Source organism: Pteropus medius, unplaced genomic scaffold, assembly GCF_902729225.1.
Source record: "Pteropus medius unplaced genomic scaffold, Ma_sr-lr_union100, whole genome shotgun sequence".
NCBI lineage: Eukaryota > Metazoa > Chordata > Mammalia > Chiroptera > Pteropodidae > Pteropus > Pteropus medius.
Window position 1 is genome coordinate 3,940,420 of NW_024354875.1, and position 26,660 is coordinate 3,967,079.

The following is a 26,660-nucleotide window of genomic DNA, read 5'->3' on the forward strand; positions in this document are numbered from 1 at the left end:
TTCTGCAGATGTACAGAAGGAATCATTTTAAGAAACTGATTACCCAAGCTCTGTTTTCACAAAAATGAAAATAAAACATAACCTTAAGCTTTAGCAACAAAGTTCGCCACTCTAAAAGAAAAGAAATTTTCCTTTTCTGATTAAAGACAGAACAGCAGAGATCTGATTCACCAGGAAGCCAGGAAACACGGAGGTCTTCGGTCTCATCGCCTTCTAGAATTCCCTCCTCTTCAGTACTCAACACAAGCTTGATGGTCCGTTATAAACCCCGACGCAAACCTGAATGTGAAAGTCTAACAGGCTGATTTAAACCCATCTAAAGCTAGCTCACTTCTTAAACTAAGTATTTCAATTTTATAACCCCCTCAAGTCAATAAGAATTTACATTTAATTACAAACTTCAAAATTTACCCAGAAAAAATAGTCTTTAAAATTATTTTAACAACAACTGTTTAATTTACTTATTTTTTATATGGAAAGGCTGGTAGGTTATTTGGGTTATGGCCTATAATTATATATTATAACTTTGTACATATGAATAGATTGGGACTCAATACAATCTAAAACATAAAAATTCAAAGACATTTCTTAAGTATTCCCTCCACGAAAAAGGGGCTGGAAAGAGACTCCAAAAATGTAGAGACATTTCAAGTATACACCAACACACACCAAGACCTTCGGAGCACTCATTTAATTCTAAAAGAAGAGGATACTGCTCAGAAAAGGGGCAGAGATTTCCCAGTCTTCTTGCTTATCAAACCGGTTCAGATAAACCACACATTCAGCTAGATAGGCAATGAACAGCAGTGCTTTAACAAGTCTAAAACACGGATTCTGACACAGCATGGTAACTCTCGTGTGGTCACCACTGATAAAGGTATTCAACATGAATAAAAGGTTTGAGGAAACTGATGTTCACCTCTTTTAATAGCAAAGCTTTAAAATTTTTTTTCTAATCATCGTAAGATAAAACTTTACAAACATGTATTACATATACTTGTATATATAATTTCACCTTTTCTTGATGACACAGAGTCTTAGTAACAGAGAATTATCAGAAGGTGATGTAATATCACCTTCTTAGTAACAGAGAATTATCAGAAGGTGATGTAATATAGTGTCCTCTAGGCTGGGCTGACCCTACACTAAATGGTCTTCAACAGTATACGTACGCTCTTCATAGATTTTCCTATCTCCTTCCTTTCAAGCCACCACTCCTGAATTGCTAATATGCTATGGGGCTGGGAAATCAAATGATCATTAAAAATAATCATTATAGACTTTGTGACATATGTAAGCTCAAAGGCATTAAAAAAAAAAGCGATTCCAAGTTTCTCAGTTGTGTTTTGTTTGGATGAGACTGACAGATTATCTCTGGATGAATGAAGGATTATTATACATAAATATTTAAACAAGTTCATTTGAATATTAACAAAAAGATATAACTAAACATTAGTATCATTGTCTTTTAAACAAAGTATTCTATAACTTTAAGGTAACACTGGGTTCCAGTTTCTTTGCCCCCATAAATGAACATCGGCAAATGTCCTATTATCAGTTTGTCCAGACAAAGAAAAAAAAAAACTGAGGTGCAATCATGTCACAGTTAATGCATGTCTGCTTCCAATACATTCAAAGTATTTTTTAAATCAATATTTAAAATAGGCCTTTTGTAGTCCGAGAATTCAAGATACTTTTAAAAATTTGTAAATACACATACATGCAAATTCTTCATATATACAAATTTCACAAAATTAAGAAGTTGCAAAGAAATTAGAAGGATTATGGTGAATCTGACAAGCTACATTTAAATGCTTTACCACTGACATATTCCTGAATATAGCAGTCATAGTAGTTTTAATACATTTCTACATGGCCTTTTTATAAAATGTTCTCTTTTAGACATAAAAGTTAGTCACTAGAAGTCTTCTGAAATTCTAATTTAAGAATTCAAGATGTTCTCGATTCACTATTCATATTTAAGGCCACTTTGGTAAAGGCATTGCAGCAAGAACACAAAAACAATCGCATATTTTCTAATATTTATTTTTTTCACCTGCAAACTGTAGCAAAACATGATCAGCTTTATTATGCAGACAGGTATCCTTCTACATTTTTAAAGAATTTAGGCATGTATAAATAGAAGAGCTCTTTAGAAAGGAAAAATTCAAGAACGAATAAAACCTTCCAATTTTGACTTTGTAACTTTGCAGTAGCTATGGTTAGGTCAGTCATTCCAAGATATATGACAGCACCTTAAAAGTGGCTGATCTATTTCCCAGTAACATTTTTCACATAACAATGTGTTAAAAGTTACAAATACTGATATGCACAAATAGCTAGTTTCTAAGAAAAATATGTACAGTACTGCAGCATAATGAATGTGGTATCTGCAATAACTTAATATTAGCCAATTTTTAATATACATGATACCGCTACCTTTTTCTGCCAATTCACAGGTTAAAGGTTGTTACTGGAGCCCTCTGTTTCGCACACATTACCTGGTGTTTAATACACAATGCAGGCTTTTTAAAGACTTCTCCTGTGTTTAAAGCTAAGATCAGTGAAACAAGACAACAGTGCAAGAGGCGGAGATGTAATGTGACCACGAAGAGTTCGTTCCCGTAAAATGTCTATGTAAGGCTATAAGAAAGGGTTGGTTGACGAGCTTCCTGCTGGAAACTGTCCTGTGGGTGCGCCACTCTACAGGGAAGCACAGAACAAAACAACAGATGATTAAGAGTGGTGTGCGCTGAAAAGATGAGGCTATTCAGTAAACAATATTTAGATTAGGATTAATTCTTGGCAATCGAATTTCTTCATTATCGTCCTTAGCAACACACTATAATAAAATTATTAGGTGTTAGGCACTGTGTTGTGCCTTTTATATCCATTATTTCATAAAATTCTCAAAATAGATTCTAAGAAGGACTTGGCCCTTAGAAGGACAAAAGCATTTGTTATTCAAAACAAATCTGATTCCAAGATCCCTTTTCACAATGTTGGCTAAATCTACAGCCTCTCGTAAAGCTATTTTGCCAAAAAAGTAGACAGGTTTCATGTTATAAAATAGCTTATTTACTGTCAGTGCTTTGATTTGCAACTGATTAATGTGGTTTCTTTTTTAAAAACAAAACCAAAAAAATGTGCATAATGGCTGCCTCAATTTGTACAATCATATAACATTAGTGGAAAACCAAACAGCATCTAGGAGAAGCACATCTTGCTCTTCCTAATTTGAAAATCAAGAGTTTAAAATTGCATCTCACTTACCATAAAAGGATTACTAGATACCCCAGCAGCTGCGACTTGACCAAAAGGGGTTACCACTGGCTTTGTTTGTCCAAATGCTGCAAAACCTGCACCTTGTTAAAACAGAACCACCAATTATAACCCACACCTCTGAGAAACAAGGTGATGTTTATAAAGTCTCATAATGCGTTTCAGAGAAACTCCTGTCAGAGCAACAATAATAAAATAATAACGTTAAACTGTTAGGCCTCATGCTCTTCCAAACACCAGAGACAAACTTCCTGTGGCAAGTCTTAAAAGAGCTTTTATACAGCTCTCCAGAAATGGTTAATTCCAATTTGTCTCAGCTACAAAAACTGCCAACGTTCAAAAAATGGAATCAGTAGATGAACCGCTGACTATCTGAGAGCGGCTGAGAGGACCATGAAATGCTTTTTCTACGTGAACATCACAGTATTCTTTAGGAAACATTTCATCATTATGTCTCTGCCATGGACCCTATTTCCAAACCTTTATCTAACCACTGACTTGAATTACAATTGTAATTGAATTACAAGAGTAATCTTCAAATCTATGGACTTCAAACTTTGACCATGAATGAAATGGTTAAACAAACAAAAAAATGGGTCTCTAGTGAATCTTGCTGAAAACAAGTAACAAATTCTAACCATAATAAGTTACCTATTTAGAAAATGAGTCTACATCATAAAACAAAGCAAAAAAACACCTTGTACAAAATGGCAGTTTTCTGATGCAAAACAAACAAAAACACACTCTAGGTCTATCAAGTTCCCTTTTAAAAAAGTAAGAGGTGTATTAGAACATAGAGAAATTCTTAAGACACTGGCGATTCTGAGAAAAGGGGTACTCTTTAGAGTCTCTGATTTCTCCCACATCTACAATCTGGTTGCAAAAACGTACAAATTTACTCAACTTTCTGAGGCCCTGATCACCAAAGGCTTCTCTAATCGCATAGTAAACATTCAACAGACAAGCATTCTTTACCTAAGTCCTTCTGTTCAAATGTGTAACATCGCGACATACAAAAGATACCTGCAGTGGATGCACAGCTGGCCAAACGCTAGATCTTACCATTGGGCTGCTGAGGAAAAGCTGGCTGCTGAGGGAAGGCCGCTTGGGCCGGGAAGGCAGGCTGCTGGAAGCTGCCGCTGAAGCTGGTGGGAAGGCTGTAGGGTGCGGGAGTGCCGAACCCTGCGGGCATGCTCATGGACGCTGTGCCGAATGTGGCCGCTGAGGGAGAAAAGGAGGGCTGATCACTGACACACAAGAGCACGTTTGTTTCTCATACTCAGCATTACAGAAGAGACATCCTCTACCTTGAAAAATGTTCAGATGTACATTAAGGGCATTTTAAATTCCAAAACTCAACAGTTAATAAGTTTTAGCGCTATACAGTGTAACAACCTATACAATTTATTCCTAAAACTCAATGACCAGAATAAAACAAAGCTATCACTGAAATCATACAAGAAAATTTCTCAAAGTAATTATATAAAGTTCAAGCCTAAACAGCAGTCTACTTTTTAAAGCCCATCATCATGCAATTCACATGTATACTAGTGTACATTTTTTACTTTTGTTTTACTATATAGAGTAGAACCACCAACAATTTAATTTTATCTACTGAACTGTCTGCTATAACGTAACGTGCATTCTGGAAAAAAAACATTTTTTTAACTTTTACAAAACAGCTCACTAAAAGTAACAAGACTTATAGGAGAAATAAGGTTACAGGCAGGCCACGCAAAACCTATGCAGCTTTGTAACCAGAGCCAAAATTGGGCACGGGGGAGGGGGAGAATCCATTAATAAAAAGATAACATAATTAAAAGGGCATTTTAAGCTCCTAGTAAATCAATTCCAAAGGAAATATATGGACTCCCACATCCCTTTTTGGGAAGGCAAATCAATACTGCTTTAGAAGGTTAGGACTGCTGAGTTAACAGAAACTGGGGCAAAATGCACAAAGACTGAAAAGGAATTGCAATAAGCACTCTTAGAAGAGACAAAGAAGGCAGAGTGAGCGAGCGCCGTGCTGCGCTCACTGCTGCGCCCCGCCACGGCCCGCCACGTGCGGCACCACTCCTCTGTGGACGGGAGACGCCTGGGCTGGGGACGTCGCGTGGGAACTACCGCTAGGTGCGGTGTGCTGCCACCACTCCCCGTTTACGAATTACTTATGGATTGATCTGCATTACAGACATGTGTAGCAGCAGAACAGGATACTACTTACTGCTGGAAAAGACTAAAAACAACATTCCAACTTTGTGTTCTAAGAAAGGGCCCCGTGAAATAAGAGCCAATAATGCTGCTTTTAATACAGAATATTATAATTACATAGCGAAATACTTTTAGCATGATGTTATCAAGAAAAAATTTCACTGAATTTCCTGACTCAAAACATTTACCAGCATAACTCCTGATTTAAAAGCAAAGGGAAAAAATTTTTTTAAATGTTACATAGAATTACCTTTTATTAAAAAAACAACTAAAAAAATGTTATAAATGTTGCCCAAAGTAATCCGCATAATCCTAATGTTTGTAACAATGAACCGCAATGAACCTAATTAGAATGTCAAATTTCTAATCACTTTTTTTTTATTACTGAGGAGAAAAAAAGGGAAACAAGCCACTGGGAAGCAAGTGAATTAAAAAATAATAAGCACACTGCAAGGGAAACAGGAGGGTTTCATAACAGACAACAATGCACTCACGTGACTGACAAATCACTTTAAGAAAGCACTAAAAAGCACAACTTGGATACAGTTAAGCAAAACCAAACTCCATGGAATAATGTGGTAAATGGTTTGCTATATCAAAAAGGCATCACTCAAAGTACTATGAATTCAAACTCAAGAAAAATAATCAGAAAAGCTATTGACATTCTAATATGACCATGGAGGTAAGCGATAATGCTTGTCAGCATTAAAACATAAACCACTACAGATTTTCATGTAACTTTAAATATATGTAATCCTGATGCCACACATTCATGCCCACTCCATTTTAAAACATGGAAAAAAATTCCACATGCAGGGATCCAGAACACTAGCAGAAGCTTCCACAAGCAGGTAGACAAACCGCCACATAAATCTAGACAGTAGTTGTGGCCACCTACCAAAATGAGCGTGAGGAAACACTTGAGAATGCATTGCTCCAGAAAGGCCTTATGGGAAGCCGTAAAGAGACCAATGTCAATTAACTTATGGTAAGTATTGTCAAATAAAAGTAAATCTGTTCATTAAAAAGTTCTAAAATTAAAATGTACTGTTACAAAGTGGGTAGCATAACACATTATAAAAACATATCCACAGTCTTTTTATTTCAACTATATTCATGAAACCGTAATATTTACAGTATGAAATAAAGGAGAAATTAGAATAATAAATACCAAATGAAGAAACATTTATGAAGTCCATTTTTAAAAATAAACACTTTTTTTCATGTAAAGATACAACTTATATCCATAAAAAGACTTTGTATGCCTGATGAGTTACACCCAAAAACGCAATTCATAGGATCATCTAAAATGATTTAGCATCTATCGTTAGCATTTAAAAAGTCAAATATTGGAGAAAGCACCTGAATAAGGCATGTTTTATTTACAACTCTGTACGTTAACCGGAAATGCATGAAGATAACACAAGTGAACTAATTAAGTACTACAAGGGGAAAGTTATTCAAGGTCGTTCATTAGAAAGGTGAGCGGCACCTCTAGTTTAAAATATAATGGCTGAGGAGAGGAAAAAAAAATGCATCTTGAGCAGCTCCTACCCACCTGGCATGACCTGGGTCAGAGAGGTTACATCTAAGTAAGTGTAATGAATAAAAAAACAAATTTAGGTTGTTATATAACAGAAACTTTTGTGTTTAACTATCTGGAGTGGAACTATTTCTAAAATATATGTCCATGCATTTTAAATTAGCATACTTAAACCCATTAAATTTAGGGAGACAGACTAAAATATTGGTGTGGTTTTAAGTTTTGGTTCTGTCATTTTCTAACTATACAGGAAGTTACTTAACTTCCACAAGCCTCAGTGTCCTCATTTGTAAATGGGGCATGGAGGGACAGAAATAATAGTACCTATTTACAGAGATGCTATAAAGATTAAATGTATTAATGAATTTTTAAAGTGCTGTATAGCAAAGATTCAATGAATGTATTTTTCTCACTAGCTTGAAAAGATGGTTTTCTATACTATGTTCTGAATTCAACAAAAGGTTAATTGAGGGAGAAGGGTTCTGTGATAAACAAGTTTGGTCACTTTATCTCTTTTCTTAGAGTATATTAAAGGCTCTGAAAAGTCCTGCATTAGTAATGCTGGTTAAGTTTTGTTTATCCCAGCATTTTCTGTATGTATTTGGGCATACAACTCTTTCCTACAGAGTACTGGTAACAACTCAGGAGACATGTTCTACTAAATATACTTAGGCAAAAACTGACTGTTAGTCATCAATGACTGTTAACCAATATTAATTACTATACCTTAGTCTGCAACAATAATGCCTTCTAAGCTCTAGTCTCAGGCTGCTCTAAAATATTTTAGGCTCTTTTTAAACAGTTTGATATAAATCACATATCACATGATTTGTCCACTTAAAAGGGTAGACTTTAATGTATTTTAATATATTCACAGAATTCTACAACCATCATCACAATCTAATTTTTGAACATTTTCATTTCCCCTAATAGAAATTCCATGCCTAGCAGCTGTCACTCCACATTCTGTCCCACCTACTTGCCGGCTCCATAGGTTTTCTCATTCTGGATAGAGCATGTAAATGGAGTCATACACTAAATAGAATTTGGGGACTGGATTCTTTCAGTCAGCCTAGTGTTTTCAAGGTTCGTCCATGTTGTAGCAGGAATCAGTACTTCATTTCCTTTTATTATCAAACAAATTCCATTCTATGGCTATACCACATTTAGTTTATCCATTCATCAGCTAATGGATATTTGGGTTATTTGCACTTCGGGGCTATTATAAATAACGTGCTATGAACATTTATGTACAAGTTTTTGTGTGGATATTATGTTTTCATTTCTCGTGGGTATGTTCCTATGAGTAGAACTGTTAGGTCATATGGTAACTCTGCTTAACTTTCTGAGAAACTGCAAAACTGTTTTCAAAAAAAGTTAGATACCATTTTACATTCCCACCAGTAACATATCAGGTCTCTAATTTCCTCAACTCATTATTGTCTTTTTGCTTATAGCCACCTCAGTGGGTATAAAGTAGCCACTAGTGAGGTTTTGATTTACATTCCCCTAATGACTCAAGATGTTCAACGTCTTCTCATGTGCTTATTGGCCGTCGGCCCTCTGTACATATTCTTTGGTGTAATGTCTACTCAAATCCTTTGCCCATCTTTTAACTGAACTGTCTTTTTATGATTAAGTTGTAAGAGTTCTTCATGAAGCCCAGAAAAGCCCCTTACCAGATACATGATTTGCAAATATTTTCTCTAGACTGCTCTAAGGTTAATTTTTCTGTTGTGCTAGTTTTTTAAACTTTACTGCTTCTACTGAATGTTAAAAGTGCAGATGATCCAAATATTAGGAGTAACTGAGCGTAAGACTGGAGGGCGCGCGCATCACTGCTATGACACGCCCTATGCGGTCCACGCCACTTTCTACTGAAGGTTTCTTCCTTGCCTTTTCCTCATCCCTTTGTGCCTGTCCCATTTTTGTATTAATCTTCATTTCTAGACTATACTAGACAGATGAGATGGGCCTACTGAGTATTTAGACATAAAAAAGGAATAGCACATAATGTTGATTTGTATGTGTTTCATCAAAGCAAAACTAAATTATAAATATGCTGTACTGGAAGGAAATATTGCCGGTTTATAGAAGAGTTCTGGGCACTAACATTAGATTAGTCATTAAGTAATTTTGAACTGCTAAGGCAAAGCCAAAAAATTGATTTTCACTTACATAATAAAACAAAGAGGCTAGGCAGACATTCCTACGATTCCTTCAGTTCTACATTTTATATGTCTATCTCTCTGGAGGAAAAAAAAATCTTTAAAATCATTCACTAAAATAAATGACTGTTAGGAAATAAAGGCTATTCATTCAGTGGCAAAAGAGATATTTAAGATTTATAAGAGAAATGCCTAATAATTGAAAACTATATTAAGGTTATTAGATTTAAGGAATCAAGGGCTATGGGAAAAAAATGCAAAATAGAATAGACTCCTAAAATAAAAAAGATCTTAGGCCATACTGGCTAATCTCCTAATGAAAGTTTCTACGTATCATAAAGTTACAGCCCTAAAGCTTTGTAATGCAGGAAAACAAAGAGATTAAAATAATTGTTTCAAGGATGAAACATATTAGTAAAACTCTTAAATTTCACACAGAGCTAACTACGCAATACTCTCTTTCAAAAGCAACCTCAAATGAAATTTGACAATAGTAATACATTTGAGAGTGACAAAAACTATCTCCTAAAGAACCATTATTAATGTTGATGTCATGAAACACTGGAAATTCCTAAACATAGTGCATTTGTCAAATTATTATTTATATTTCACCTTCAATACAAACATATGTATTTAAACATTTAGTTTGATTTAGTCAATTCAACAGCCTAATAAAGGTGATCGATGTGATAAATTCAAAATTGTTTATAATGGAAAACACTGTTTATAAAAAAAATAATTCAAAATTGTTTACCCTGAAATAAAATTTGTGGACGCAGATTTACCTTTCAATAAATTTTTCTTAGGTTAATATTAAAATTACTTTATATCATCCAAACATACACTGTATGTTTTATATTATTTTATATTTTATATCAAATCTTAACTTTAAAGGACTTTCATACTCTAAATAAGCAAAAAAAAAGCCCATAATCCTGATGACAGAACCAACTCAGAGTTACAGTCATGAAAGGAAAAGCAAGAGAGAAGGTTTGCCAAGTACATGCAATAATACAAAGACCCTGCAACACGATTTGTGCCATCCGATTCTTATGACTCTGCCAGGAGGAGAACATTGTTCACATTCTACAGAAAGGACAATAAGGCTCAGAGAAGTCGGATCGACAAAACCCCAGTCAAGGTGTAATTTGAGTTTCCATTCTTATTAAATGGGGTCACGATAGCTACAAACATCTCAATAGTATCTTGCAAATAACTTAAAACATTCAACAAATCTTAGTACATCTCTACCACCTTTACTCCATGAAAAAGAAAAAATACGTCTACAGCCATGCCACCCTGATGGCCATGCTATCAGACGGGATCAGACTTGGATGAGAGACCACCTAGGAAGACCAGGTGCTGTAGATGTAAAAAAATAAGGGATTGTAAGGTGACAAGGTCCTTGCAATCTGTGAGGTCAACCTAGGGTTGCCTCGCGTAAAAATAAAATAAATAAAGAATAAAATAATAAATACATACATACACACACAAAAAAACTTTCTTAGGATAACCTAGCAAGTAAACAGTAAAACAAGACTTGAAACACAAGTCTGGATATACCCAAAACACATTCACTGAACTACTCTGAGCCTCAGTTCCCTCAGCTGTCGGAGTGATTAAAACATTTACTTGATGAGAGTTAAGATTAAATGAGACAATGTAAAAAACCAATGTGTCATGAGACATTTTACAAATATTACATTTATCACAACTGATGAATGATATATTTTTGTCTAGAATACAACAGAAATTTAAAGCAGTCAATTAATTAGGTATACTTGAACTAAAACAAACCATTTCTTAAAAAGTAAATTATGTGTGAAATTCAAATGTTTATTAAACATTACAGTGGTTCCCAACCAATAGTGGCACCAGGGACCGGTGCTCCTATGAGAATCTAAGTGCTGATGACCTGAGGTGGAGCTGAGGCGGAGCTGAGGCAGTGATGCCAGCACTGGGGAGCGGCTGCAAATACAGATGAAGCTTCACTCACTCACCGCTCACCTCCTGCTACGCGGCCCAGTTCCTGACAGGCCACGAGCTGGGGACCCCTGATCTATTATACAAAGTACCAACAAATTATAACTGAAGACATTTATGTAAAAAGGAAAGTTATAATTCAAACTCCTAATACCACAATTCTTAATCTAGTCAATAACAAAGAGATTTGCTAGTAATTACTAACTCTTAATGATGCAAATTTACTGGTAATGTCACAAGCACCTTACTTTCAGTATTTCACACCAATATATGCTGGAACCAGAGTTAGGCTTTACTTCTAAAATTACTGAAACATACACAAAAACAAAGCTGACCGACTCTCTAGATTTAACGGGGACTGAGTCATAGCCATGCACTTGCTGACATTCCGAGGTATTGGCAAATAGCTCTGGTGTTCAGGATAGTAAGACAAAAATCAAAAAGGTACAATACAAGGATGATATGGCTGGCTTACAGTATGAACCATAAAGACAAAAAAAAAAAAAAAAAAGAGGGAAAGATAAAGAGAATAAAGGAAAAAAAGTTATCAAGAGTCAAATATTATACCCCAAATTAAATCAAGTTCCCACAATTTTTAAAATGTTAACATCCTAAGAGATGTGCAGTAGAAATACTCCTGTATATGAAGACCTCATTTAACAAAGTTCATTCAAACCTTACAATCTCATTTCAAGAAACAAAACCAGATGAAAATACATCTCATGATTTTTTTCTATTAAGACTGAGTGAGTTGTAACCAGTAATTCTGAAACCAGACCACCAAATAAGTCAAAATTACCGTATTCAAGTCGCATCTCTGTCATAAATTGGCCATGTGGCTCAAGGAAGTCTCATCTCCATGCTTGGGCTTCCCTGCCTGAAAAACGAAAGCTCTGACGGGGGAAGGGGAGAGGTAGACACTAGATAACTTCTAAGGTCCTTCTCAAATGTTAAATTCCAGGATTTTGTAAACTTTCAGCTAGTATTTGTCTTTATGGACAAACTCTCCCACACACTTCTCATTCATTTCGGTAAAAAAGAAACCTTATTTTCTAATGTTTTCACTTTTTTTTTTTTTTTTGCAATAAATACCTTTTCCAAAGCTTGCTGTTCTGTAATCTTAATTTCTTACCTGTTGCTCCTCTGGCATTGGTCTGAAATGGATTTGTAGAAGATGCCACAGAAGGACCAGCAGCAGCGACAAATGGATTTGTGGAAGGCGTAGCTTTAAAAAATTATAAAATATACTATCAATTATTTAAAGAATTTGTTCATATCTATGTATCTATATGAAAATATAAAACTAGAGCTTTCTGATAATAAACTGTTGCTTGTCTTCTGGTAACCCTAGAAAAGGACATACATTTGGGTTCTTTATAAAAATCAACACATACAAGAGTACCCCTTTATCCACGGTTCTGCTTTCTGCAATTTCAGTTACTAATAGTCAACAGCAGTCCGAAAATACTAAATGGAAAATTCCAGAAATAAACAATCCATAAGTTCTAAATTGCACAAAATCCTGAGTGATGTGAAGGAATCTCGTTCCATCCTGCTCGGGCAGTGAATCATGCTGTATACACGATCACCTGTTAGTCACTCAGCAGGCATGTGACTCGGTTAGCGCCGACTGCTGCAGTACTGGAATGCTTGTGTTCAAAAAAAACTAAGTGCAGCAGTGATGATGCCGGCAATTCAGGTGTGCCGAAGAGAAGCCTGAAAGTGCTTCCGTTAAGCAAAAAGGAAAAAGTTCTCAATTTCATATGGGAAAAAAAAAACAGTATGCTGAGGTTGCTAAGATCTCTGGTAAGAACCAATCTTCTATCCACGAAATTGCCAAATTTTATAAATTAAACTTTCTCATAGGTATGTACACAGAGAAAAAGAACATAGTACATACAGCGTGTGGTGCTTCTCACCGTTTCAGGCATCCACTGGGGCTCTTGGAACATACCCCCCACACCCCCCCGGATAAGGGGGGGACTACTGCACACCAGAAACACATACCTCCAAATGGAGCAGGCACACTTGAAGGAGCAGGCTGTGTCTGTGCGGAAGCACCCACTGGCACTGTTCCAAAAACATTGCTGAAAACAAATATTGAAAAATTTCATATTTAAAGAAAAGCAAAGGTAATCTACCTATATAGGGTGGCCATAAAAATGTGGAAACAGGTAATTATGAACATGTCATGTATCACAGACGTTCTCAAACTTTAAGTCTCAGATTTCATTTACAGTCTGAAAAATTACTGAGAAACCCAAAGAGGCTTTGTTTCAGTATGCTATATTAATATATATGTATATATATAGTATTAAAATTAAAATGAAAAAATTTTTTCATTTTATTCACTTAAAAATAACAATAAAGCCACTCACGCTAACATATGTAGCATTTTTATAATAACTATATTTTCCAAAATGAAAGGAATTTAATTAGAAGAGTAACGCCGTTGGATATTTTTGCAAATCTTTTAATGGCTAGTCTAACAGAGGATCAGTCTGTTGTAATATGCTATGTAGGGTGAAGTTTATGAGAAAAAAACTGGCCTCACATTGATACTTAATTGAACAAAATAGAAGTATTATAATAATAGCTTTTTCAGATAATTGTTGTTAATCTCTTTGATATCATAGTGAAACCAACAGTAATAGTTTCCTAAAAGTTAGTTGCAATATGGAATTTGAAACTATCATCAGTGAACATTTTTATACTTGACTAAAGTTAACATCCACTAGTCTATCTCATACTTTAAATATCTTTTACTGGTATTACATCATCTGGAAAATACTTGATGTCAATCTTCCAAATGTCAACACATTTCTTTAAGCAAAAAAAAAAAAAAAAAATCACCTTCATTAATATCACCACCCACCTCATCAGAAAAGTAATGGGAAGTTATCAAGCTCATGTTAATAAATTTTCCAAAATTTGCTTAAATGTGTGAATATTATCAGTTGTTTTCCTTAAAGTGACAGACTTAAATACTTCATTTTTTAGAAAGTATCTGCCAAATACTCAAATCTGAATCATCATGGTCTCGAAAAACAGTGGCTGTTTCATTCCACGATTCAACTACCATACCTCACTCAGTATGCAGCAAAATTCCCTGATACGTACACCTCAGTCCAACACAGAGAAAATAGACATATTTAAGGATCAAGATTTAATAAAATGTTTTTTACTGCTTCATCGAGAACATTCATATAAAAAACAACTGAATCAAGACTATTCATAAGTAAAAGTAAATGTATAGTGGTAAGAAAATAATGACTATCTGATGACTACTTGTACAGCTTGGTGCCAACTGCCTTAATTCACGCTAAGGCTCCAGAGAGCTTTACCTGCCATTGTTTTTACACCATTAATACAAATGTCAATTAGTGAAAACACAAATAATTGCTCAGAATTACTAACTCTATATTCATAAATATTTACTGAATAGTTTTAACCTCGCAGACCCCTTCGAAGGGCCTCAGGTACTCCAAACACCGCATGGACCACTGTACTGTAGTATCATTAAGCCCTTTGTTCTATGTATTTGTGTTTCCAGACTTTAGGACCCGTTATGGTCCACTACTGCGTATGTGTAATGTAGATAAAACTAACAAAGCAAAAAATGTATAAATACTCTTAATTTTATTCTCTGGATTTAATTTTTCCAGCTGGCATATGGGAAGTTTATTACCAAGAGCCCAAGCAGTTGGTACTACAATCCTAGAATTTCTCTCTAGAAATGGTGCTAAAAGGACATAGGATAACTAGGATAACAAAAGAAAGAAGAGACAATCCTCAGAAATGAAAAGCAATAAGACGGTTAAAACACTGTATAGATGAGTCACCTGTACTTCAGAGTCTGTTTCCTTTACTCTAAAAGGAAGATGTCGAAACTCTAAGGTCTTTAAAGAGCTGATGTTGTTCAAATGTATTCAACTTCCCCCTGCCAAGAATTCCTTCATGCCAGACATATTTGAACACAGTAATAGATACGTCTATTTATAAATTCCAGTACACACTGAAGAGATATGGAATTAGTGTTAGGCTATGGTGCAAATATTTCTAAAAATGTGTATTTACAACTAAGGCTGCAACATATTCCTTTCAGTATTCAGTCTTCATGACTGAAAACTGTACCTTAAAAGTATATAATCTAATAAATGATTCTCTGCTGAGCACAATTAAATCTGTATATAACTGTCCATTTTGAGATGTGTACATACTCTTAATTTCAGTTTGGTGTTCAAGGAAAAAAGTAACGAAGTCTTTGATTAAATGAAAATATAAAATTATGGCAATTATTCAAGAATTATATTTTAATTAGCAAATTAAAGTCAGTTTCCTCAAATTTATAAAAATATTCAATAATTTTGAAATTATGTCCCCCACAGTCATTATTTAACATTACTATTCAGAGTTGCAAAAAAAGATTAGAAGATAAAGCACGAAGCAGGAACACCAAGACAAGGTACCTGCTAGCATTACTTGTGGAAGTGTACGCATTACTGGAGGTGGCTGCAGAGCTGAAAACGCTGTCTAGTTCTGCCAGGGCTGCATACTTGTCTGAAGATGCACTTGGCTGACTGGGAACTGAAACCACAGAACCAACAGGAGCTTTACCTGTGGTCCCGAAGCCACTCCCCTGATCACCACCTGTGAACAAACAAAAATAAATTACACCCCAAATTTAAAGTTATACTTTCAACTTATCAACCCACATTTGCCATGCAACACATGTGAATTTAAAACTGACGTGGAGCTAAATAAATGGACAGGATTCTAGAGGCTTACCTAATAAGGAATCTAAAAAATATCAGACAAGATTAATTGTGCTACACACCACTGTGGTAAAGATGGAATCTTGCAATTATAACAACAACTAAGACTCTATACCGATAAAATGTCTAGACTGTGCGTAAAAAAGGAATTCTCAAAAAGTGCTACGTAACATCTCTAGGACAGGTGCATTTCATTCATGTGAACTTAAAATGCTGGACCCTGATATAAACAATTTATTAATACCATTTTCCCAGGGTTGTCCATGAGAAAATCAGAGACAGTAATAAGAGGAAATATTTACTGAGCACTTAGTATGGGCCAGGCACTGTTCAAAATGCCTATAACTGCAGGGTTCCATGCTATTTACTACCCTCATTTCGGAGATGAGAAAGCAAGCCCAGAGATCAGGACACAGAATCCAACTTGAAAGCAGACCCTTGCTGTTCCCCACCGCACTATGCATTCTCAGAGGCAAAATACTGGCCCAAAGACCAAACTAGGCATAAAAATACACTGTTAAAAAGGTTTTTAAAAATAAATATCAAGATATTAATAGAAAAGAGTTCAAAATGACTATACCACAGAAACCACCCAATAACCTTTCAGTTTTATTAATAAGATTTCTTACTTCAGTATGGCCTTAGAACAGTAAAGCATGCTTTCTAAGATAAAATTAAGTTTCGATTATTTTCTTTTAAAACTAGAAGGTATCCAAATTAGTTTCTATGCTTTCAGTTTTATAGCTGGTATTTCAGATCAAAAAAGTTATGAACAATTAAACAAAATTTCTGTACAACTAAGAAATGCACAGCATCCTAAGATTTTAACACAACCAAATTTAAAGGTCTGTTTAATATACAAATTTGTATTTGTTTTGTTTAAAGCTTGATTACCTTGTCCGGCACTGAAGATATTGTCTAAATTAGCAAGTGCCGCATATTTGTCTGCAGTCTGTAGACCAGCTTTATTCGTTGAAACTTTACTAACAGTAGATGCTGTTTGATGAGTCTGGGAAGTATTGAAGGTTCCAAAATCAGCACTGGAGGATTTGGGGAAGTTATCAAAATGAGCAAAATTAGCATTTACTGATCCAGCACTTCCACCTGTAACAGAATAAACAAAACACTTGAAATTTCTAGACTTTCCCCAATATCCTCTGACAGATTATGTGATCATTTCTTCCTAAATTAAGTGTTCCATAAGCAATCCTACATTCTTATAGATAATAACTAGCAAACAGCATTCAACTTTAACCATCTACATGTGACTTTATAGTTTACGAAACTAGATTTTCAAAGGCCCTGGCTGGCAACATGAAGAATCACAAGTTTCTACCTGTAATTATCTACCCTGGAGTAAAGAATATAATAATTCTTAGGGGAGTAACTCTAGGCTACCTACCTGATTGGTTACTTTATAGAACATTCAGTTATATACTGTGATCTTTTACTAGTTCTCCTTAAAGAGACTCTACAAACAAAGTATCTTACGCTATAAGTTTTTGTAGCTCTAATAAAGACTTGGTTGAAATGAATCCCAGGGTAGAAAATTAAAATGTCTAAGATGTACTATTCTGATCCAGAATTTCTTAAAAGGTGATCTTTGAGCTTTGGACTTATTTTACTTGAAGAGCTATTATTCTACATAATTTAACACATATATAACACCATAAAATCCTCAGTAAAATCATACCCTATTTTATATAGTTCAAAAAATAAAAATTATAGTATACAATATAAAAATAACTTAAATATATCAATTTTTGACTCTAAAGAGCATAACTCACCTAAAGGTCCCTATTGGATATATCTTGCTAAGATTTAAAGTCTGTTCTGTAATCTAGATACTTATTTAAAAGACTACCAAAAGATTAAAGCTAGGTATTTCATTCTATGCTTTGGATTCTACACTTTTGATACCAGCTCTTTATGCCTATGCATTAGTTTCAGCAATCAAAACAGCATATACAGTTATATTGTAAAGTGATAGCAAAGTAGACATAGATATTTTAAAAACAGGAGAGAGACACCTCTCTTTAAACAAACAAAAAAATTTCTATCAATTAGTTTTTTATAAAACATATACTGATAAAATTTCTCTCAAAACTAAAATTCTGGTTGTTTTCAATTAAAACCAATTAAGTGTGTATTTAAAAGATTGTGATTTATTATAAGTAGCTGGTGAACAAAGTACATACTAAAGCTTTCAAAGTTTGCGTGATGAAATTTACTTCACATTATTAAAAACAGAATTATTAAATCAACTAACTCTTATTGTATACTCTTATTGTTTAGTAATAGTGAAGAGGGGAGTAAAAATGAGCATTTATGAAAGGTTATTATTAAAAGATGATTAACATTCTATAAGTGAAAACGCCATGAAATACAGCACAAAACATACAAATTAGCAAAAGATGCCTACTTGACAATAGAACTTACTGTTGGTAGCCTGGAGAGGAAAAGCTGAAGAAAATTCACCAAAACTGCAGCTAGATGAAAGCATTCTAAATGCTGGACAGCCAGAAATTATGTAAATGATGACATTTAAAGAAAAAAAAAAAAAAGAAAATTGAAAGAAAAGGCTTAAAGACAGTACACAAAGTTAAAGTTGAAAGAAAAGTAAATAGCCAAAGATCTAAACAAGGGTTCAATGAGTGTCTGAAAACAATACAGTTTATGGCAGAGTATTCAATGTTTAAAGACCAATTCCTGCACAGAAAACTATTTCCACATTTGATTAAAGTTAAGTTAAATAACCTACTCTTGACTAAATATATTTATTTTTCAAGCCTGTTGCCTTGAAAATTACTTATACTTTTAGTTCTACGGAAGCAATCAATTAGCTTCCTGTAGTTACGGCCTGAATCAATGTGTTCTATGAACCTAAAACACTTTTAGTACTCTAATCCCTCTGTTTATAAGAAGTTTAAGGAAGATTCGTGTGCAGGAAAAGGAGAATAGATGCTGTGAATTAGACAATATACCAAAGAGTTCAGAAAAACAAATGATCACAGAAAAAAATAAAGATTTCAGGTTTCCCCAGAGCTTTGTAAGATAGAACTACTTTAAACTCAGATAATTACAGAATTTACTTTTAGAGTAATTTTTGAATCTACATCGAGAGAGTTTTACTTCATTTTAAACATTTAAGCATAATGCTGGAGAAGCTCTACCTGTAGTTTGGGGCTGAAAAGGAGAGTGACTTGCTGTGGGGAAACCTCCAAAATTACTCGAACCACTAGACTGTCCAAATGCATCAAAGTTTGCAAAATCTGCATTTGCAGAATTCTGAGCTGTAAATGGTAAGGAACAACATATGTTAATGAATATGAAAACTATAAATGAAAAACATGACAAATGAATTTAAGAATTTTATAAAGTTTCTACATCTCAGAACTCACTTTAAGGAGAATTCATTTAAAAATCAGATTTTCAATCCTATCAGCATTTATTTAGCCCAATTTCAAGCAATTTATCCCAAAATTTCCAAAACACTTTACGCAATCATAAATGTGTACACGATACCCTTTGAGTAACTTCAGGAATAGTACTCCATTAAAGGAAATTCTGAATTAAGAACACTAAATATATAAGTTATAGTGAAGCAAATAGAATCTTAGGATACAGGATACATTCTGGAAATTCAGATTTAAAATGGTAATGAGTGATTCATCAGCTGGATGAATCTAAAATATTGATATAAAGACAGTTTAATTACACTAAAGTTTTTTTTTTTTAAGTTTACAACTATGTCACACCATGGCATATAAAAATAAAAAAAATAAAAAAAACACGAATGTGTAACAAGTAGGACACGACTGCCAAATAAACTAAAGATATTCACATTCTATTAGAAACCTGCCATTTCAAACACATTAAAATGTAAGATACAATGAGAACTAGTAAAAATTACAAGTACCCCTCATACAAAAAAGTTAAAACTCAATGGCCAGCAATGAGTGAAGTAATGAGGGAGCATATGATGAATATAATGCAACCACTAAAAAAGTCATGTAAAAAAATATCCAATCCTATATAAAAATGTTTATGACAAAGTAAGATAAACAGGTTAATAAATTCCAGATACATTTTCATGTGCCACTTTGTTAAATGATACCATGTACATAAAAAAAAATCTGCATTAACTCAAAGTAGTAAGATTTCATATAGGTATCATTTCCTTGTTTTCCTGAGTTGACCAAGCTCTTGAAATGAATATATGTATTCTACCTGTAAACAACCCCCCCAAAAAATTACTAAACAAAATATTTTCCCATTAACAAAGCAAATATTATTGTTAAAAGAAAATCAGGAAAATTTAGAGCATTTTATGCAATACTGTTTTGTATACATCCGAGAGGGCATGACAGTAGAGGAGGAAATATACCTAAAACAGACCCCCTTTTACTAGATACCCATGCCACTCCCTTCCTGAGTACCCACACCTAGCACTTCTGAAACGTGGGGTGCTATCCCACCGGTCACTGCTCACACTTGGTTCTTAAAAACCCTTTTTAAACACGTTTGTCCCAGCTCTCAAACACTATACAGAAGTACCTAATTTAAAAGGCCGCTTACTGCTTGCTTAACAATATTCTGTATTTTCTGGATACCCTGCAATCTTATGTCACAATGAAATACTAATAAATTAAAATTTTAATTTCCTGAAAAGCATTTTGGACTACATATACAAGTTTAAATAATAAATACAAGTTTAAACACAGTTACCATTTAGTATTGCTGAGAACGACAGTAGGCAAGTACCGTTTAGTGCAAAGAGAATCTGAGCTAAGAATCGGAGAAGTCCATCCTAACATAAGTAACTGTATATAGCCCCGGACAAGCCCCCGATTGTTCTGGCTCTAGCAGTTTTCTCACTAGCAAAATGAGAAGATTCTCTAGATGCTCTCTACTTGCAAATCCAGCACTGTGATTCTACAACTTATGAGACAATAAGAATAAATTATTTAAGAGCTTTGAAATACGAGGCCAAAAAGAAGAAAATTCTACTAAAAGACAAAATTATTGTATAAGTCCAAAATATGTAATATTCATATAGATAACACAACTACAAACCAAATAGAGAACATGGAATAGGAAGTTCTCAAATTAAGAGTGGGCTACATTCCAAAAGGTAAGTTTCTAATTTTTTTGAACAATTTAATTATACAATTGAGAACAAATGAAATACATCTGTCTCTTGTAAAAATAAGAATTGGGTCCCTAAGCTCAAACAGATAGGAATATGTAGTATATAATACTACATATTCTACATTTAACTTATATTTAGAACATCATAAGGAGAAAATATACATGTAACGAGTGTCAAACATCATTAGGAAAAGAATCAGTTCGATGCAAACCATTTTGTTAGTCAAGTCTATTTTATCAAATTTTTATTTTCCCAGTGTTTCCCAACTAGAACACCAAACACATTACTCAAACATCTATTCATTATGGTAAGACAGGGTTTTGTAATATTTCTATCAGTTTTTATTTGCAGACACTGTATCTATTCATTATCTCCAACAACTTATTTTATAAACTTTTAAAATTTCTAAGTGTATAGAATGAAACTTTGGTAAACGCAACTTTAGAAATTAAGCAACTAATAAATTCAATACTACAAAAATTAGGCAATCTTTACACAAACAGAATGTGACAAAATAGTAAAGATACGTATTAAATAATCTTATTTCAAAAAGTACAAAGGAGTCAACTAACTTTAGAATTTAAGGCACCAGTGAATGAGCCCAAATTTTGCTGAGAGCTGTGTTTCCTCTTCAGTGAGAAACAGGTATTCATGAGAAAGGAAGGCAAATACAGAGACCAGAAGATGGAAACTTAACAACCCCCATCAAATGCAGCTGAGAGATAAACTTTGTTTCAACTATACAATATTTTAAATTTTTTTCATCAATTCTCATTTAAAATGAGAATATTTCACATTAAATAAACAAGATTTCTTGCTTCCCTTTAAAGAAAATTAATATATTTAATAATCCTGAACCTGTATTTCCATGTGGCAACAGATGAGAACATCCCCCTTTACAAAGGGCACCATGGTCTCTCCTGCACTGCATAATACTACTCATTTCTGTAACTGGGTGGCAAGGCAATTTAGTCTGACATCTCTAGTACATGACAAAAATTAATTGCAGTTTATAGTATGTAGGTGCTGTAATATGTTTATTACCAGGCAAAATAACTATTAAATTCTGTAGGAAAATTATGTTTCTAACTACATATCTCTGTAGAAGATGACAAAGTTTTTTTTAAAAAGTAATAAATGAAGGAATGACAAATTTAGAATATCACAATTTTGCATAACAGATGCCAGAGCATTGGGCAACTGCTAACATTACAAACACAGATAATCAATATTATGTGCCTCTTAAACCCTCAGTAAGTAGGCTTGCCTCCACCATCACCACCCCCTCTCTAAATAACCTGCAATCAATCAAATCTCTATCAATTGACAGTAAAACACAGAGAAGAACCTAATAAAGGACACCACGCTGGCACAATAGACAATAGGACTGCTTAAAACTCAACAGGACAAATAACCTGGTTTGTTTAACAAATAAATTAGGAGAAAAAAAGGATGGAGGAAAAACCTACAGACTAAGAGAAGTATCTTACAAGTGCCATGTGTACACCTGATTTGAATAAACTGTGTGTGTGTGTGTGTGTGTGTGTGTGTGTGTCTGTGTCGTGTGTGTGTTTGAACTGGAATAAAAAAATTGAAAAATAATGAATTATTATTATTATCACTAATATTTAGGGAGTGGTAATACTACCATAACTACGCTTAACAAAGAAAGTCCTATTTTTATAGATATATATAAAATAGGCATTTAAGGATAAACTAATATGTCGAAAATGTGCTTCAAAATAATGAGAGGAGGAAACGAGTAAAATGAGAAATGAAACTAGATCAGCCATGAGAGATGGGTATACATAGGTTCTATTATCTGGTCACTTTTGAATATCTGAAATGGTCCATATCAAAGGATAAAAAAAATATGTTGGTCTTTTCCCATTTTTCTATGAAAGGAGGTCACGTCAATATCTGACATTAAGGTACAGTCTCTTTCGTGATTAAAAGGCACCAGGGTCACACAATTACATATTAGACCTCAACAGTCGAGTGATCAAACATTCTCAACAGAATATGTTTACTGGTATTTAAATTTAAACATGGTTGTTTCTTGGTGTTTTATAGACATTTCTGGCAAAAGCTCTTAGGGAAAAACATTTACCTGCATGACTGTTGAAATGTGCAAAGTTAGCAAAATTGGCTGTAACTGTTGACTGAGGAGCTGGAGCAGCAAATATGTCCGAGCCAAGATCACTTAAAAGGTCAAACTGCTTCTTTTCCTGCTGCTGTCCTTGAGAGCGACCTACGACAGGGGACTGTAAACCACATGTTAGCTATAAAGTGTTTCCAGTCAGATCTGCTAAATTTTTATAACAATATTCTCAATTCACTGAACTTAAGACACAGTTTAAGAACTATATCTTTTATTTATAGTTTTAATACTTTCTTTTTTGAAAAGCAACAATTTTAAACATCTATTCCCAAATTATCTCTCAATTTTAAGTAGAGTCAAAAGCAAAAAAATATAATTACAACAATTGTTACACCTCATGACACAAAATGGTCTTGCTGCTAAGACAGAGATGCTTTCATAGACATAACTGTATTCAGAGGAAGAGTTATGATATGCTGACTTAATTAACTCTCTTTTCATTTTTCACACAAACCTTTTGTAAAAATAGAGCAATTTAACCAGATGCTCCAGTATAGGGGTCCCCAACCCCTGGGCAGCAGACCATACCGGTCCACGGCCTGTCAGGAACCGGGCCGCACAGCGGGAGGTGAGCGGCGGCTCCCCAGCACTAGCATCACCACGGCATCACGGCCTCAGCTCCACCTCACCTCCGCCTCAGATCCTCAGGCGTTAGATTCTCTTAAGAGCACCGGTCCCCAAAAAAGATGGGGACCACTGCCCTAGTGTGCATGATTAAAAAGAGTGGGATTTAATTGAAACAGTACCGCGCCTCAGAACCATTCTTGTGTAGATATTACAGTATCACGCAACAGATTTGTCATAGCTCAGTCAACCATAATAAAGTTCAGAAGTACAAACTTTAGGTACTGACTTAGAAAAAGACTTCGGTGTATTCAGTTTTTTAGAATAAGGTATTTAATGCAAAGTCACGTGTGTTTCCATGATAAACGTGCTTTATAATCAACCAGGCATGGGAGAAAATTCTACTGCTTGAGAAATCCTTTCCTGCAAAAGTACATGACAGAGGCTGTATTGTTCTAACTCTGATGGTTACCACAGATTCAAATTTTACTAACTGTATGCTATATGACAGTTATAGCGACATTCCTGTATACCTTTACAAAACTGTAGAGAATTCAAAGAAACTCATATTAGTAAGAGCAAAGGAGCAAACATATACACATTCCGACCATTTAACCAACAACCTTTCAACGTGCTGTAAGCCATTCGTACAGAACACTACTGGCATACGAGGTTACACTTCCGTCTTAAAGAATTCTCCAATTCATGACACTCAGTCCTCCTTTAAGTAGAAGCCCCTACAGAGACTTAACGGCTACTCACCTGACTAGGTGTGCCCTTATTCAAGTGCAGTGCTGGTGCTGAATCTCCCAAAAGAGATTTCAGTGGTTTGACCTCAGGTGTGCTGCTTGTGCTACTGGCAGAGGACCCTGAAATAGACGCATGAACTGACGCCACCACTTTGGCTTGTTCCGGTGGAACATACCTAAAACACATGAAAAGTTGAGCAGGCAGTTAACTAAGAAAAATACAGGAAATACTACAATCAAGAATGACAAGCTGAATTCTAATTTTGTATAAGACTGTTAATAATAATCTTATTTCAAAATTCTCTTAGAGTTGATAGTTGAAGACTACACTTAATTGAAATACTCAGAGGAAAGATAATGAAGACTAACACAAAACTTTTTTCATTTACTTAGTTTTTCTAAGATAAACATAATAACTGCTTTTTTTTTAAAGAGGACCTATCATGATGAATAGTTAATACTATAATTTTTAAAAACTAAAGTATTGTAAGATCATAAGTAACATTCGGAAACAAAGCAGAAAGGGGAAACATTATTATATTACAGTGAACAGTGTAAAACAAAAAGGCTTATTACAAATCTAAGAATAAAATCAACAGCCCAATTTTTAAACAGGAGCAATTGACAAAAGGAGATATAGAAATGAAAACACTTGTAACCTAAGTTGTGCACATTTGATCTGAGTGTAAACATTACAAATTTTGTTACTATTAAAATACATAAATAGGTGTGCTCTGTGCCCAGAAGTACCACCTGCATAATATCTGGGTAAGTGTACAAAGATACAGGTACATGTGTCTTTTTAATCATTTTCTCTTTTATTGCATGCTGGAGTCCCCAAACCTGCTAAACACATGATTACAAGTAACAGCAGCAATTGTTAACTGAAGGTTATAGTGGTGTTCCCTGGGGGTCTCGTATGCTTTTGATGTTCCGGGGGGAATAGAAACTGGCAGTACCAGAGCAGGGAACTAAGTCATCTAACATCTTCTAGATTCATAACTAGAGTTTGACTGATGTGGCTTTCTGTATTTAACTCCTAAGAGGTTCTGCCAACTTCTGGATCCTCTGAGAACATCGTGCTTTCAAAGCAGCTGGCTTGACACTGAAGACCTCTGGATCATAGTATACAATACGTACAGGAGCCCTTGTACTTGGATTAGCCAGTTCCTGAATTCTGGGAGATGTTTCAGAATGGATAGCAGCATAAGATACTGGCCAGTAGGAATCAAACAACACTCTTAAACCCGTTTAATATAATACCACACAGCTACTCTTTGACAGGGAAAGATGTCCATATTACTTTATGGGTCTTTCCGGTTTGATCCCAGTCACATAAATATAAGATTCACGGGAGAAATGGAGTTAAAGTAAGGAAAGGCAGTAAGAATATAATGCCAGAATATTGGCAATGCTGATCTCTAGGGCTGGGATCATGTAAGAGCTCTCGTTCTGTATTTCCTGGTTTTGTCCTATCCTACCCTTCTCTCCACCCTCCATATCAAGTAGGTGCGAAAAGCAGGAGAATGGTTAAGAGCACCTCTCTACTCCAGAGACATGGTTCACATTGCAGCTCCACCACTCAACGGCTATGAAACCTAAAGCAAGCTACTTCAACTCCTCATGTGCCTCTGATTTTTCATCTATAAAATGAAGAAATGGTTGCTGAGAGGTATAAATTTATGAGTTAACATTTATAAAATACTTAGAACACTTCCTGGTACAGGTGACAGCTACAAAAGAGTTAGCTATTATCAAATTATATAATAATCACAAACAATAAAACTACTTCGTTTTTTCCAGTAAATGGGAGAGATGACGGAATATGAGAATGTACAGAAGAAGTTATTTCTCCCATAATTTGGCATATCACTGATATCAATTTTTGAGTATGGCCACATCTTATCAAAAGATAAAACTAGATAACAGTATTTGGTTCAAAAGACTCATCTGATTTTAAAAGTAAGCTAAACTCGTATAACGTAGGAAGTAAGTTTGAAAACTGGTCAAAAGAACAATTTCAAAACCCCTTCAGATGACAATGGCCTCACTGTGCTACGCATAGTCGCCCA

At 34.6% G+C, this 26,660-nt stretch overlaps 1 protein-coding gene and 1 long non-coding RNA gene across 3 annotated transcripts in view; one reads left to right on the top strand and one right to left on the bottom strand.

Moving 5' to 3' along the window:
- The first annotated feature begins 446 nt into the window (after positions 1-446).
- Positions 447-2,704, top strand: LOC120597005 (uncharacterized). Its single transcript, XR_005651301.1, has 2 exons — positions 447-1,061; positions 1,105-2,704. It is a non-coding gene; the product is annotated as an uncharacterized LOC120597005 (long non-coding RNA).
- AGFG1 (ArfGAP with FG repeats 1) overlaps positions 2,031-26,660 on the bottom strand; it is a 63,467-nt gene continuing 38,837 nt past the window's right edge. The window contains exons 4-13 of one of the 2 annotated variants that reach the window (XM_039855605.1): positions 24,602-24,764; positions 23,225-23,378; positions 19,136-19,255; positions 16,857-17,066; positions 15,657-15,837; positions 13,195-13,274; positions 12,320-12,412; positions 4,345-4,503; positions 3,274-3,365; positions 2,031-2,703 (exon numbers count right to left, since the gene is read on the bottom strand). In XM_039855605.1, coding sequence (XP_039711539.1) covers positions 2,644-2,703; positions 3,274-3,365; positions 4,345-4,503; positions 12,320-12,412; positions 13,195-13,274; positions 15,657-15,837; positions 16,857-17,066; positions 19,136-19,255; positions 23,225-23,378; positions 24,602-24,764 — 1,312 coding nt within the window. In that variant the 3' untranslated portion in view covers positions 2,031-2,643. The remainder of the gene's footprint in view (positions 2,704-3,273; positions 3,366-4,344; positions 4,504-12,319; positions 12,413-13,194; positions 13,275-15,656; positions 15,838-16,856; positions 17,067-19,135; positions 19,256-23,224; positions 23,379-24,601; positions 24,765-26,660) is intronic. The other variant, XM_039855606.1, reaches the window with a different exon arrangement.